Below are 11,683 nucleotides of genomic sequence, written 5' to 3' on the forward strand. Positions count from 1 at the left end.
ATCTCAGCGTTGTTTGTAGTTTGTAGGTTTAACCTTTCTTTTTTATCGTAAAATTATAATAAATCGATATGAAATACTTATCTTTAAGTACGTTCCGGATTTCCTAGTAACTGCATATCGAAGCACAATTTTAATAAAGTGCATATATTCAAAATTTTAAATTTTCTATTTGGCTTTTTCCCCAATCAAAGATAGATGACCGGCCTCTTTTAGAGTTATTACGAAACTGTAAAAATTTTTATTTACTATTTGAGACGTAGGGTTTGTCACTTACAATTCTTAAGTATTTAAACTCACGATCTTGACTTTACATAATTGGTTTATTAATAGATGATTAATTTGGCCTTTAATTCCCGACTTCCTGTACTATTCTAGAAGGTGATTGGCGAATAGCTTCCGTCATCAGCAGAATATGAGCAATTATCATATAATTATTAAAACCAATTTTAGTCATTGGATTCTTATCAAATTCCTCAGAAGATAAAGTTAAAATGGAAATCGTGTACGGCAAAAAAGCCACCAAACAAAATAAATTTCCTTTAGTCCATCTGAAAAATTAAATTTTCAACAATACTGATTTTTATTAATATCAGAGGTGCTAGGGAAGTCTGATTTTGAAATTGCATGCATTTTCCCCGGTTTTCAAGTCTATGTTGGAAAACTTCTAGGTCTGATGTTAAAAAAAACCATTAAATTAAATCCAATTTCAAAACATTCTTCTAATTGCACACTAATTTACTAATAATATCATATCAAATAATGAATTAACGCATAAATATTAAATTTCCAAAAAAAGTCAAGAATTATTATAATATTTTTATTAGTTAGAAAATTAATAAAAAAATATTATCTTACGGGGATGTAACACACTCAAATATCTATACTACCGACATCACTTTACTAGTTCACTGAATTTTGTTTTGAATTTAAAAACTTTTTTTGTAAATAAAATATCGGACTGAAACTTTGGAAAATGTATCAGAAGAACATAAACTGCGTTGATGTACTTCATTTGAGTAGGAATTTAGCTAAAAAATTTTGTCAAATAAATTAAAACTGGGACCATTTTTTGACATATTTTCTTTGTAATTTTGAATTTTTTTAACCTAGGAACTTTTAAAAATTTGACATATCTGCAAGATGTAAAAAAACGTACACACACGTAATTTTAAAAAACGTACACACACGTTAAATTCCGTTTTAAATTCCTAGGTTCAAAGAAAATTCAGTAAACTGAAACATAGCCTTAACTGTGACATAGCCTTAAGACTTTGAAATGGGTGCAATTAAATGGCTAGCCTCGATTAAGATCAACCCAAAAATACTTTCACATCCAGTTTCTGTTTTGCATGTATTTCGGGGATGTCCCCCGGTTATTTTCCGCAAAAAAATAAAAAAATAGTAATAGGCGTTTTTGAGAAAAAATATTTTTTATTTTTAGGTATTAAAATCTCATTTTTCTCGAAAACAACGCAAAATATGAATAGCAGTTCATAGTTCAAAATTCTTTCCCTTCCTAAAATACATAAAATTGTATCCTTATCAGATGTTTATCTTGTGTATTTAAACAACAAAAAATTGAAAAAGATAGACGAAATCTATAAAAATCGATTAAAATAGCATTTAGTTTAAAGAACTTTAACATATTATTTTTAAAAATGTCTGTTTTTTGTGCATTGACTATGTTAAGAACATATTTTATGAAATTATTCACATTCCTAAGCTTCAAAGTAAAGAAAAATTTGTTTTTATCTCTAAAATTGAAGAAATATAAATTAAAATCATTCAAAATCTCATTTTTCCTGAAAGCAAAGCCTCGAGCAAAGCAAAACAGGAAGCAAAACATTCCTATATAATAATTAATCCCCTTTCTGAAATCTAAGGAAATGTATCCTTGCAACATGTATACATATATTGTGCATTTTAACAACCAAATTTTTTCTAATCAAATAAATTCAGTTTTGATACATTTGTAATATTTCGTTTGAAAAATTCGGTTAAAATACACAAGATAAACATCTGGTAAGGGCAAATTTTCATAGATTTCAGGAACGGGAACCATTTTGAACTATGAATTGCTATTAATATTTTGCTTCAATTTCGAAAAAATGAGATTTTGCCTCGTTAAAAATGATATTTTCATTAAATTGAAGTTCTTTGAACGAAATGCTATTTTAGTTGATTTTGTCTATCTTTTGGAAAAATGTCTTGAAATATATAAGATAAAAATCTTAAATAAACATCTAATCGAGGCTAGCCGCGAATAAAATATACAAGTACAGTCTCTTTTTAAAAATGCCATGACTTTACCATCTCTTGTAGCAACCCTGAATATTGATCAATATTTGATACAAGACTAACCCATAAAATCCGCCAATAACTATCCAATAGAAATCAAGGAAACCATCCGAAGCTTCAGCAAAAATTCGAATAGAACTTCGTCTTTCAATATGATTTTCCTGGCCAGTTTCTTGTTTACTTTTCTGTAATAACTTAATAATTATTAGGTCTAAAATAGTAAAAGAAGTATTTAAAATTTGAATTAAGTTACCCAAGCTTCAATTGCACAAATACATTCGAGCATGGTCAGTGAAAAGACTAAAAACGAACCAATAATCTTCTTTTCATTAGAATGATAAAAAGCATAAATTAATCCAGTCAAACCAACTGTCGAAAATATTCGATGAAAAACAGATCGATTTCGAAAAGGACCTTGTCTAATTTCTTCTCTTTTCAAACTTTCTTCTATATCTCTTGGATCAATTGCTAATTTATTTAAAAATAAAAATTTGTTAAATAGTTTAAAACACTCCAAATACAATATAATTTAACTCTACTCACGATAACTTCTAAAAAATAAATCGTAGATTAAGGATCCCGTAGATCTGATGCAGAATCCAAAAATGCCAATTGAGGCAGAAATAGAATGTAATTGCAGATTACAATACTGGTCATAGGAATGCTTTCCTAAAACGTAAATAGACGAACTCGATGCTAAAACCAAAAAACAGTTTGACAGAACGGGGTCGAAAATCATCAGAATTTTTTGATTTGTGTAAAATCAACTTCACGTTCGTCTTGAAATTTCATTTGTTTTTTTTTCTGTTTAATTTAGGAAATCCAGGTTTTCTAAAAAAGGCCTTTATTATCGATATAAAAGTATCAATATATTTATCGATCGAACATTGGCGAATATAATTGTCCATTATTTCATTCCGGAAGTTTGAACTTATTAGAATAAGTTATAGTATGTATATTATTTAAATATTCATATACTCAAGTATAAATACATTTCAATTCTGTAACCTTGAAATACAACGAAAAATATCTGGTCCTTTTTCACAACACTTGTGCGAAATCTATTATTTTCTTTGAAAGAAACATATTATATTGGATAAATTTTTACCCTATATTTGGCACAATAAAATTATTAACAAATAATTTTCGATTATCGACTCTGCAAGAACAGTTTTCAATATTCATAGCGAACAAGTAACTATATAAAATGGAGGAGCGTAAGTACAAAATTTTATATGATTTAATTAACCCATCCACAATTTTTCTTAATAACAATACCTTCTAAATTGTAGAGTATCTGCTTATAGTACATAATAACTTACTAGGTATGTAACTCGTTTAAGCATATATTTATATAAAAACTCTGTTGAAGCGAATAAAAATAATTTGCGAATGGGTTAATATTTCACCAGCTATTTAATATTCTCTTTCTTAAATAAGATTGTAAAAAATAGGCATTTGTTACTGACTAGTGTTAGTAAAGTTCGGCGCAGACAAGAAAATAAAAATGAAATTTCGAAATCCTCTAATCAAACTCGTTTAAATCTATGTAACATTTTTGAATCCTTTTGATTGTGGAGGCCGAAACCTTATTGTATCGGTATATCTGCTTCATCTCCTATAATTATAAAGTAGGCTTTCTTCGTAATTTGTACCGTTTCAGAAGCACGCAAACTGCAATCCAGGCACAAAAGAGCTTAAAAAATCTATACAAGTTCTTAACGATTTATCAGTTGTCAACGAGATAAAGGTTCAATATCTTTCAAAGTCGCCATCGCAAAGATTTCGACGAAGCATAGGCTGTATTGTGTGAGGTCAATATAAGGAACATCAAATTTGTCGCAAAAATCTTCGGAAATAAATCGAGCGAGCGCGAAGGAAGCTGCGAGACTCACAACGAATAAATTTCCATTTTCTAAGCAGACGAAAACCAATATTAATGCTTGAAGTGCAAAAATGACATCTGTGTAGAGACGATGTTTCGAGCGATCTCGATCCGTCGTCGTTGGCTCGTAAAGCATTGGAAGAAGGCCCAAAGCCAAAAGAAGCAGTCTTGCTTCATGCCAAGTCTTGTATCCGAGGAGAATTTCTGTCGTGAAAAAAGCAAAAGGCGCTATCTCCACTAGCACAGAAAACCAGTCGTAAAAGTTACGAAATCGCTTGGTAGTGTTTGGTGTTCCTGAAAATGTAAACAATTTGATGTTGTCAAAGAAGATAAAATTACTTTATTTTTAGATGAACTAGTTTAAAGTTAGGGTGGCCAGTATTTTTTAATTATCGTCTCCTGGCATTCTCCCGGCAAATATTCGTAATTTCTCCTGACTTAGGGAAAACAACTCACAGTTTTTTTACATATATATGATCATTTACGGAAGTCTTGAATCTTTGGAAACTATTTTGGTAAGAGATCTATTGACTACTAATCATATAAACAATTTAAAAATTCATTATGGAACCAATTTTTAAATACTATGTTTTAAACATTTTTTTAACAATTTCGAATTGATAAGCGCCTGAAATAAAAAGAATTATATAAAACGATTTTGGACAATTTAATTAGAAAACAAGTTGAACTATATAATTTCTGAGTCTAAGCGCTAGAAAATAAACCATTTTTTTCAAATTGAAGAATCGCGAAATTTAAGGATTTCAGATTAAAATTTTGAAACTAGGACAATGTCAAAACGTTAGAAATAGAATATTTTAAGATTCGAATTTTCAAAACTGGTAATTCAAATTTAGAGGAATTGAAATAGTATTATTTCAATTTAAAGGAGAACAAAATGAAATAATTAAAAATTGAAAACTTTTGAATTTAAATCATTTTAAATTTAAAGCGATTTAAATTTGACAATTTGAAATTGAAAACTAAATTGAATTTTCAAAATTTCTGAAAATCTAGAATTTCAAATTTTTATTACATAACAAAATTAAATATTAACATTAAAGCAAACTTCATTTTAAACTGAAAAATTTTAATCGCCAAAAACGGTAATATTAAAACTTTTTTATACTCAAACCCTTAAAAGTTTCAGTTATTTTAAGTATATTTAAATTACTTATATCTTAAAATTTTTAAAATGTCTAATTATACTTTCGAAATTCAATTAATTCAGTTTTAATTGCAAAAATCAAACTCTAGAAAGGGAAAAATTTTAAATTTACGGCTCAGCATGAAAATTCAGGACTAAAATGGTAACAATTAAGATTACGGAAATTATTCAATTACTGATGCATCAATTTCAGATGGCTAATTTTTTATCTTTCTTTCATTTTAAATTCCGTTTTTAATTTTATAATTTCAAATCTTCCTTTGAAATTATTATTCAATCTTGAACTTTTCCAATTAAATAATTTCAATTTGCAATGACTCATGTGTTTAAATCTTCAACTAAAAATCGTACAATTTAAAGATATTACATTTAAAATTAAAAATTAAACAAAAAATTATACAAAACGAGATTGCTATAATATGATTCAACTTTTTGAAATAGCACTATTTTAATCTTTTATACTCGAAATTGTTGCATATTTAAATCTACAATTATTGACTTCAAAACTGATAAGCACGGATTTTTATATAAAATTTTGGAATATGTTATAGCGGAATTCTTTTCGCATTTCGAATATTTGAATTTGAAAATACAATATTGAAACAATATTGAAACTATCACTCGTATATAAAAATATTATAAAACATAGAGATCTACAAATATTGTTTAGAATATTTGGTGATATTGTGCGCATTGGATTAGATAAACGCAAAAAGCCATGATTTTTATAGGGTTTTCGTGAAAATTGATTAATCACTCATTTTCGCGAAAAATATTACTGGCACAAAAAAATGTATGTTACAAAAGATGTGAACCGGGATTAGATCTATAACTTTTGTTCGGAAGATTTTGCAATATTTTCCGTATTCGCTTAGATAAACGCAAAAAACCGTGATTCTTATGATTTTTTTCTTGGTTTCGCCATGGAAATCAAAATGACTCGATAGATTTTTTACTGAAAAATGTGATTTCTGTCAGTAACAAAAAATCACTGTTATTTTCAACGTTCAAAATTACATCATTTTAAATATTGCGAGAAAGATTCTGAACCTTTGATGTTTAATTATTCTAAACACTTTGAAAATGATATGCTATCGAAATGGAAACTAAAAATGTATAAACCGCGCGAATTATGAAATACGGGAAATTTCTTGATAGAATATTTCTTTCCTGGCGTTATCCCAGTTATCTCGGATGGATGGCCACTTTGAAAGTTAAAAAAAAAGTTTATATTAAAAAAACAATTCAAGGATATACTCACCAAATCGTATTATTCCGAGAACAGAGTGTGTAAAAAGAATTTGAAAAGCTCTCACAGCCCAAGCGTGATCAATTGCTCTAAATGAATATGAATCTTTGAAGAATTTCATACAGGCAATTGTCACAATTAACTTTGCCAAGTGAGCAAACACACTACATGGATTCGCCATAATTTTTACTGAGACCTTCAGTCGAAGATCTGATCTAGTGCTTCCAATGAGAAGATTCCTTAACTATAAATCAGAAATTATATTTTGAGGAAACAAATGGATAAAGCAACAAGGAATTATTTATCCCAGATAATAAAAATTTATCAAGTTTGAGAAGCTATAAACTGGGAATCCCATTTAAGTATCTCCTATTTACGTCGTTCCTAGAACTATAGCCTCGGCTATTTCGTGATGAGAGGAGCCGCAGGGCCAAAAGAGAGGCTGTGCTCAGTAGGGTGCCCCATGAAATACATTGTTTTTGATTTTATAAAGCCTTATAGGCATGTGACACACTCAAATACCTATATTACCTATCTCACTTTTTAAGTTTACTGAATTTTCTTTGAACTTAAGAACTTTTCTTGTAAATAAAATATCGGACTGAAACTTTGAAAAATGTATCAGAAGACCATAAACTACGTTTGGTTACTTCATTTAAGTAGGAATTTCGCTAAAAATTATTACTTCAATTGATCATTGTATTTCCGATGTACAAAGATTTCAAATCAAGCTTGTGCCTTAAACGACTCACCTGTGACCGCGTTAGTGTTTCGCAACGATTTGGATGAATCCTCATTTGCAGATGTATATCTACGAAGTAGATAATCAAACTTAGATGATTATATAATAAATAAATATTGATTTTTAAAAGAAAAGTGAATTTTTCATTTATTTATTATATGCATGAATTACAAAAAATTACCATATTTTCCAGTGTGCAAATAAATGTACTTTTTGGAACTGGAAGACATTGGACTATACTTTTCTGACAGGTCATGATTTGATCTTGAAAGACCTAAAGTACAGTTTCTTAATGTTTATTTATTGCAAAGTTATGAATTTGTTAACTAAATGTCCATTTTATCAAGTTTTTGTTTATATTTAGATTATTATTTTGAAATAAGTTAAATATTTAATTCTAAAAACAATTGGTACATGTAGTAGAAGCTCCAAGGAATACACAGGCATTTTGCTAAATTTTTTTAAAACCTTTGTAGCTAGAAAAAAGAACAACCGGGCATAAGCGACCCACCTGTGTGACGGAAGCAGCAAAAAAACCTGTGTGACGAAGGGTTAATTTCTTCGAAAATAATTTTTGGCGAAATTCTTACTCAAATGAAGTACATAAACTTAGTTTATGGTTTTCTGATATATTTTCCAAAGTTTCAGTCCAATATTTTATTTTAAAAAAAGTTCTCAAGTTAAAAAAAAATGCCACATGCCCTTAAACCTGAAATTTCTTTCTTTTGGTGAGAAAAAACTTAATCAAAAAGATCTCTTTTAGATGGTAGTATTTATATTCGTCTTCAGATTCTGAATTGTCTATTTAATTAAGTATAGTCAAAGATTAAGTTTCTCAAAGCTCTGTAGGCTTTGAGGTACACATTCTCACCGTGACACTCGTGCTGCGCGCTCGATTTCCGACAGACATTTTTAAAGAGGTTTTGTTGGATTTTTTTCTCGTAACTTTCGTCGTTTTTCCACACTTTTTTTTTATTTTATTTTTTTTCAACGTTATTTTTCACGAATAAAACAAAAAGTACGCATCCTATCAAGAAGTGATTCTTAACGAAATTGTGGATCTTTTTTGGGATAACCATTTTTGTTAATTCATCTTTTTTCGTATCCTACATAGTTTGTCCACAAAATGGATTTTTTTTCCATTATTTTTTGTGCAATCAAAATTTGAATTTTCGATTTTTGGAGAAAATCCAAAAATTGGTTATGATAATCTTGTAGGGCTTTTAAAAAGAAATGTTTTTCTTCTTTTGACTTTTTTTCATATCGTGCGTTTTTTTTGTTTGTTCTTTTTAATACTATAAATACCCGTACATAGAATTTTCAAATTCAGAAAAAAGTGGCCTCAAAAATATTGAAAATGCGCTCACTTTTTGAATTTTTATTAAAAATGGCTGGTTCACGAACTCGTCCTTTCTTTTAGGACCTAAAAAAGTGTGCTAAAGATGAATTTGATTCGTTCATTTTTTCGAGAGTTATCGTGTTTACGGACGAACGGACAGACAGGCGCCATCGTGAAAACCTGATTTTCGGATTCAGGGGGTCTCGAAACGTGGAGATCCGTTGAAAAAGTGTGATGTTAAATTTCCGACAATTCTAATACTTTCTCAATCATAAATGATGAGAATGTACATATAATTTAGAGGTCTCTATGAAGTGTTTTTATGCCGAAAATTCGATGTTCCAATGTTTTTGAATTTTAAGTTCTACAATTCAAATTATTCCATCTTGCGCAATTCAGAGAATATTTTTTTAGAATGTCATGTACCCCTTGAATTTGTTTGGCTGAAAACAAAATTTAAGGTGACTTTAAGTTCCGATTTTATGATAGCTTTGAGTTTAAAGGGTCAAATTCATCAGTAAAATCTTTTCAAAAATTATAAAGCTCAGGAAATATTGCTGAAAACAATTTCTACGATTGTAAATTTTTTTAACGATTATTCAGCATAAAACACTTCATAGGGACCTCAAAATATTTGTTTAAAAGTCTAAAACAAAGGAATAATTTTCTCACCAAACGAACGAAATTTCAGATTTAATGTTTTAGAAAATTAAAGACAAAGTATTTCTTGGAGGGCATCTAGTGCTTAGTCAAGCGTGACAAACAGCATGAGGGCCGCAATGAGCGCAGAAGTTGCATCAGGTTGCGTCATGCCTCCATATCGAACAGAAATAATCGCACGGCCCTGTCTGTTTGCGTTCGGAGCGAGAGAATGTTGTGTTCGATTTAAGTGAAGGCCATTTAGGACCATGGCTGAAAGAGTACTTAAATGGGATTTCCAGTGCAAAGCTGAGGTTTTAATCTTCGATCAAAATAAATAAAAAAAAGCTATATAATTATAAATATGATAAATATCTTTGAAAAAGTTGCCTATTTTCTAGTAGAATAACATACAGCAGCCTGTATAAATATATACAAGTTGATTTTGACCCTGTCAACAAAAATAATGTTACGATTACACCTAAACTACCTAAGTTTACTATGTCTAACAATGAACTATCATAAACTTTAAATAATCTGCGCAAGCTTATAAATTTAATTCTGATATTTTGAGGTTAACTTACCTTATTATTGAAGATTAGACACAATTATTTATGTCTCTCTTCTTTCTTGTCTCATTCTGTCAATTTTTCTGCCTTTCTCTTTTCCTCCACCCACGAGGAGTAACATAACAGATTATGTTACTCCATGGCATGTGTTTATTTATAAATGAACAAAAAATAAACACAATAACACATCGCAAAAGTATATATGAAGAGATTCAAAGCCGAAAGTGCCTTATGTTTCAGTATTTATTCGTGCTCAATGTTAAGACTTAAGGATCTTACTACGTGCAATACGCGATGGACAATGATATAAAGACTAAAGATAACACTACGAAACAAAAACAAATTAATCGGTGATAGGAGGGTGATAGGGGTGAAAAATTACATTACCGCCTCTTTGCCCTCATTCTAGCAGACTGACGCGAAGCACGACATGCCTGACTTTAGACTTGGAGACGTCCAGTCAGAGTTAGCAGACTACAACATTGCGTGACATTTCAACGAGATTAGTTGCCGATAAAGTAGAACATCAATCCTGCGATGGGAGAGCTTACCACCAAAGATATCTTGGTTACCACTCACCAGAGTGCGTGATTTGTTGGGGTCTTAGTTCTGTGAAAAATAAAATTAAATGTACGAAAAATAACTTTTCTTTATGCAAATTTCTAATAAAAGTTTATTTTTCATTCGTGGAACAGTTTCAGTTATTTTTATAATATTTTATAGCAAAAACTAAAAACACCTATATTTTAAAATTAAAAAAGCAATTGTTTTGGAGAAAAATCGACTTTTTTCATTCAATTCAACTGTTTTTGATAAAAATTCTATCAGGTTCTTTTTTATTTCTTTCGTCTTTTTTACAATTTCATCAGAGAAGGTATTAGATTTGTGTAAAATTTGACACCCTCAGTTTTTGTCAAATGTCCACGTTTTGAGACCTCCTGAATCCGAAAAACAGGTGATTACGAATGTGCTGCCTGTATAACTGCCTGTCTGTATGCATATCTGTGAACCCGATAACTTTGGAATATTTTTGAGACCACTTTTTTTTAAATGCGGAAATTCTCTGTACGGTTATTCATAGTATTCAAAAAGTCGAACAATTTATCCCAATTACTTTTTTCAAAAAATAAAAAATTATCAGAGTTATAGCATTTACAAAATTCCAAAAAAACACACGAAAACGAACATTTTAAGCCAAGTAATGCACGATATGAAAAAAGTAGAGAGAAGAAAAATGTTGCTTATTGAATGCCCTGCAAGATTATCATAACAACTTTTTGAATTTTCTTAAAAAATCCAAAATTTAAATTTTGACAGCATATAAAATAATGAAAAATCCAAAAATTACATTTTTCGGCCAAACTATACAAAGTACGGTAAAAGATGAGTACCTACACAAAAATTGTGCATTTGAAAAAGATTTACAAATTTCTTATCACAACATTCGTCTTTTAATTTCTTTTTTGTCTCGTGTGTGGGGTTTAAACAAATTTAACTTTTCATGTTTTTGATGCTATTCTTTACGACTAAAACTAAAAACAGAACTATCATAAAATTATTCATGACAAATAAATCATTTTTACATTCTCATCAGAGAAGATATTAGATTTTGTTTAAAATTTGACCACCCTAGTTTTGTTTCAAAAGGACTACGTTTTGACACCCCATGATTCCGAAAAACCGGTTTCTACGAATGTGTCTATCTGTCTGTTTATGATGTCTGTCTGTATGTCTATCTGTTTATTATGTCTGTCTTTAAAATTCAAAAATTCGAAAAGCGGGCGCAATTTTGAA

The 11,683-nt window shown here is 29.5% G+C and overlaps 2 protein-coding genes across 2 annotated transcripts; both read right to left on the reverse strand.

The window, feature by feature from the left end:
* Positions 1-267: 267 nt before the first annotated feature.
* Positions 268-3,055, reverse strand: LOC117167881. Its single transcript, XM_033353116.1, has 4 exons — positions 2,842-3,055; positions 2,552-2,766; positions 2,362-2,483; positions 268-548 (listed from the first exon to the last, which is right to left on the reverse strand). The coding sequence occupies exons 1-4, from the start codon at positions 3,035-3,037 to the stop codon at positions 347-349; spliced, it is 735 nt and encodes a 244-aa protein (XP_033209007.1). The 5' UTR covers positions 3,038-3,055; the 3' UTR covers positions 268-346.
* A 70-nt stretch (positions 3,056-3,125) lies between these two features.
* On the reverse strand, positions 3,126-10,330 carry LOC117167794. The gene is made up of 3 exons (XM_033352986.1): positions 9,905-10,330; positions 6,613-6,844; positions 3,126-4,477 (listed from the first exon to the last, which is right to left on the reverse strand). The coding sequence occupies exons 2-3, from the start codon at positions 6,779-6,781 to the stop codon at positions 4,035-4,037; spliced, it is 612 nt and encodes a 203-aa protein (XP_033208877.1). The 5' UTR covers positions 6,782-6,844; positions 9,905-10,330; the 3' UTR covers positions 3,126-4,034.
* Between the last annotated feature and the right edge of the window lie 1,353 nt (positions 10,331-11,683).

Source organism: Belonocnema kinseyi, chromosome 2 (genome assembly GCF_010883055.1).
Source record: "Belonocnema kinseyi isolate 2016_QV_RU_SX_M_011 chromosome 2, B_treatae_v1, whole genome shotgun sequence".
NCBI classification, from domain to species: Eukaryota; Metazoa; Arthropoda; class Insecta; order Hymenoptera; family Cynipidae; genus Belonocnema; species Belonocnema kinseyi.

Excerpts from the sequence above, each read along its gene's own strand:
- LOC117167794 (XM_033352986.1), bottom strand. The coding sequence starts at position 6,781 with ATGGCGAATCCATGTAGTGTGTTTGCTCACTTGGCAAAGTTAATTGTG. Across the intron at positions 4,478-6,612 it reads TCTCGGAATAATACGATTTG|GAACACCAAACACTACCAAG; the intron begins GTGAGTATATCC and ends TTACATTTTCAG.
- LOC117167881 (XM_033353116.1), bottom strand. The coding sequence starts at position 3,037 with ATGATTTTCGACCCCGTTCTGTCAAACTGTTTTTTGGTTTTAGCATCG. Across the intron at positions 2,767-2,841 it reads TTTATTTTTTAGAAGTTATC|CAATTGATCCAAGAGATATA; the intron begins GTGAGTAGAGTT and ends TAAATAAATTAG. Across the intron at positions 549-2,361 it reads GTTATTGGCGGATTTTATGG|ATGGACTAAAGGAAATTTAT; the intron begins GTTAGTCTTGTA and ends TTAATTTTTCAG.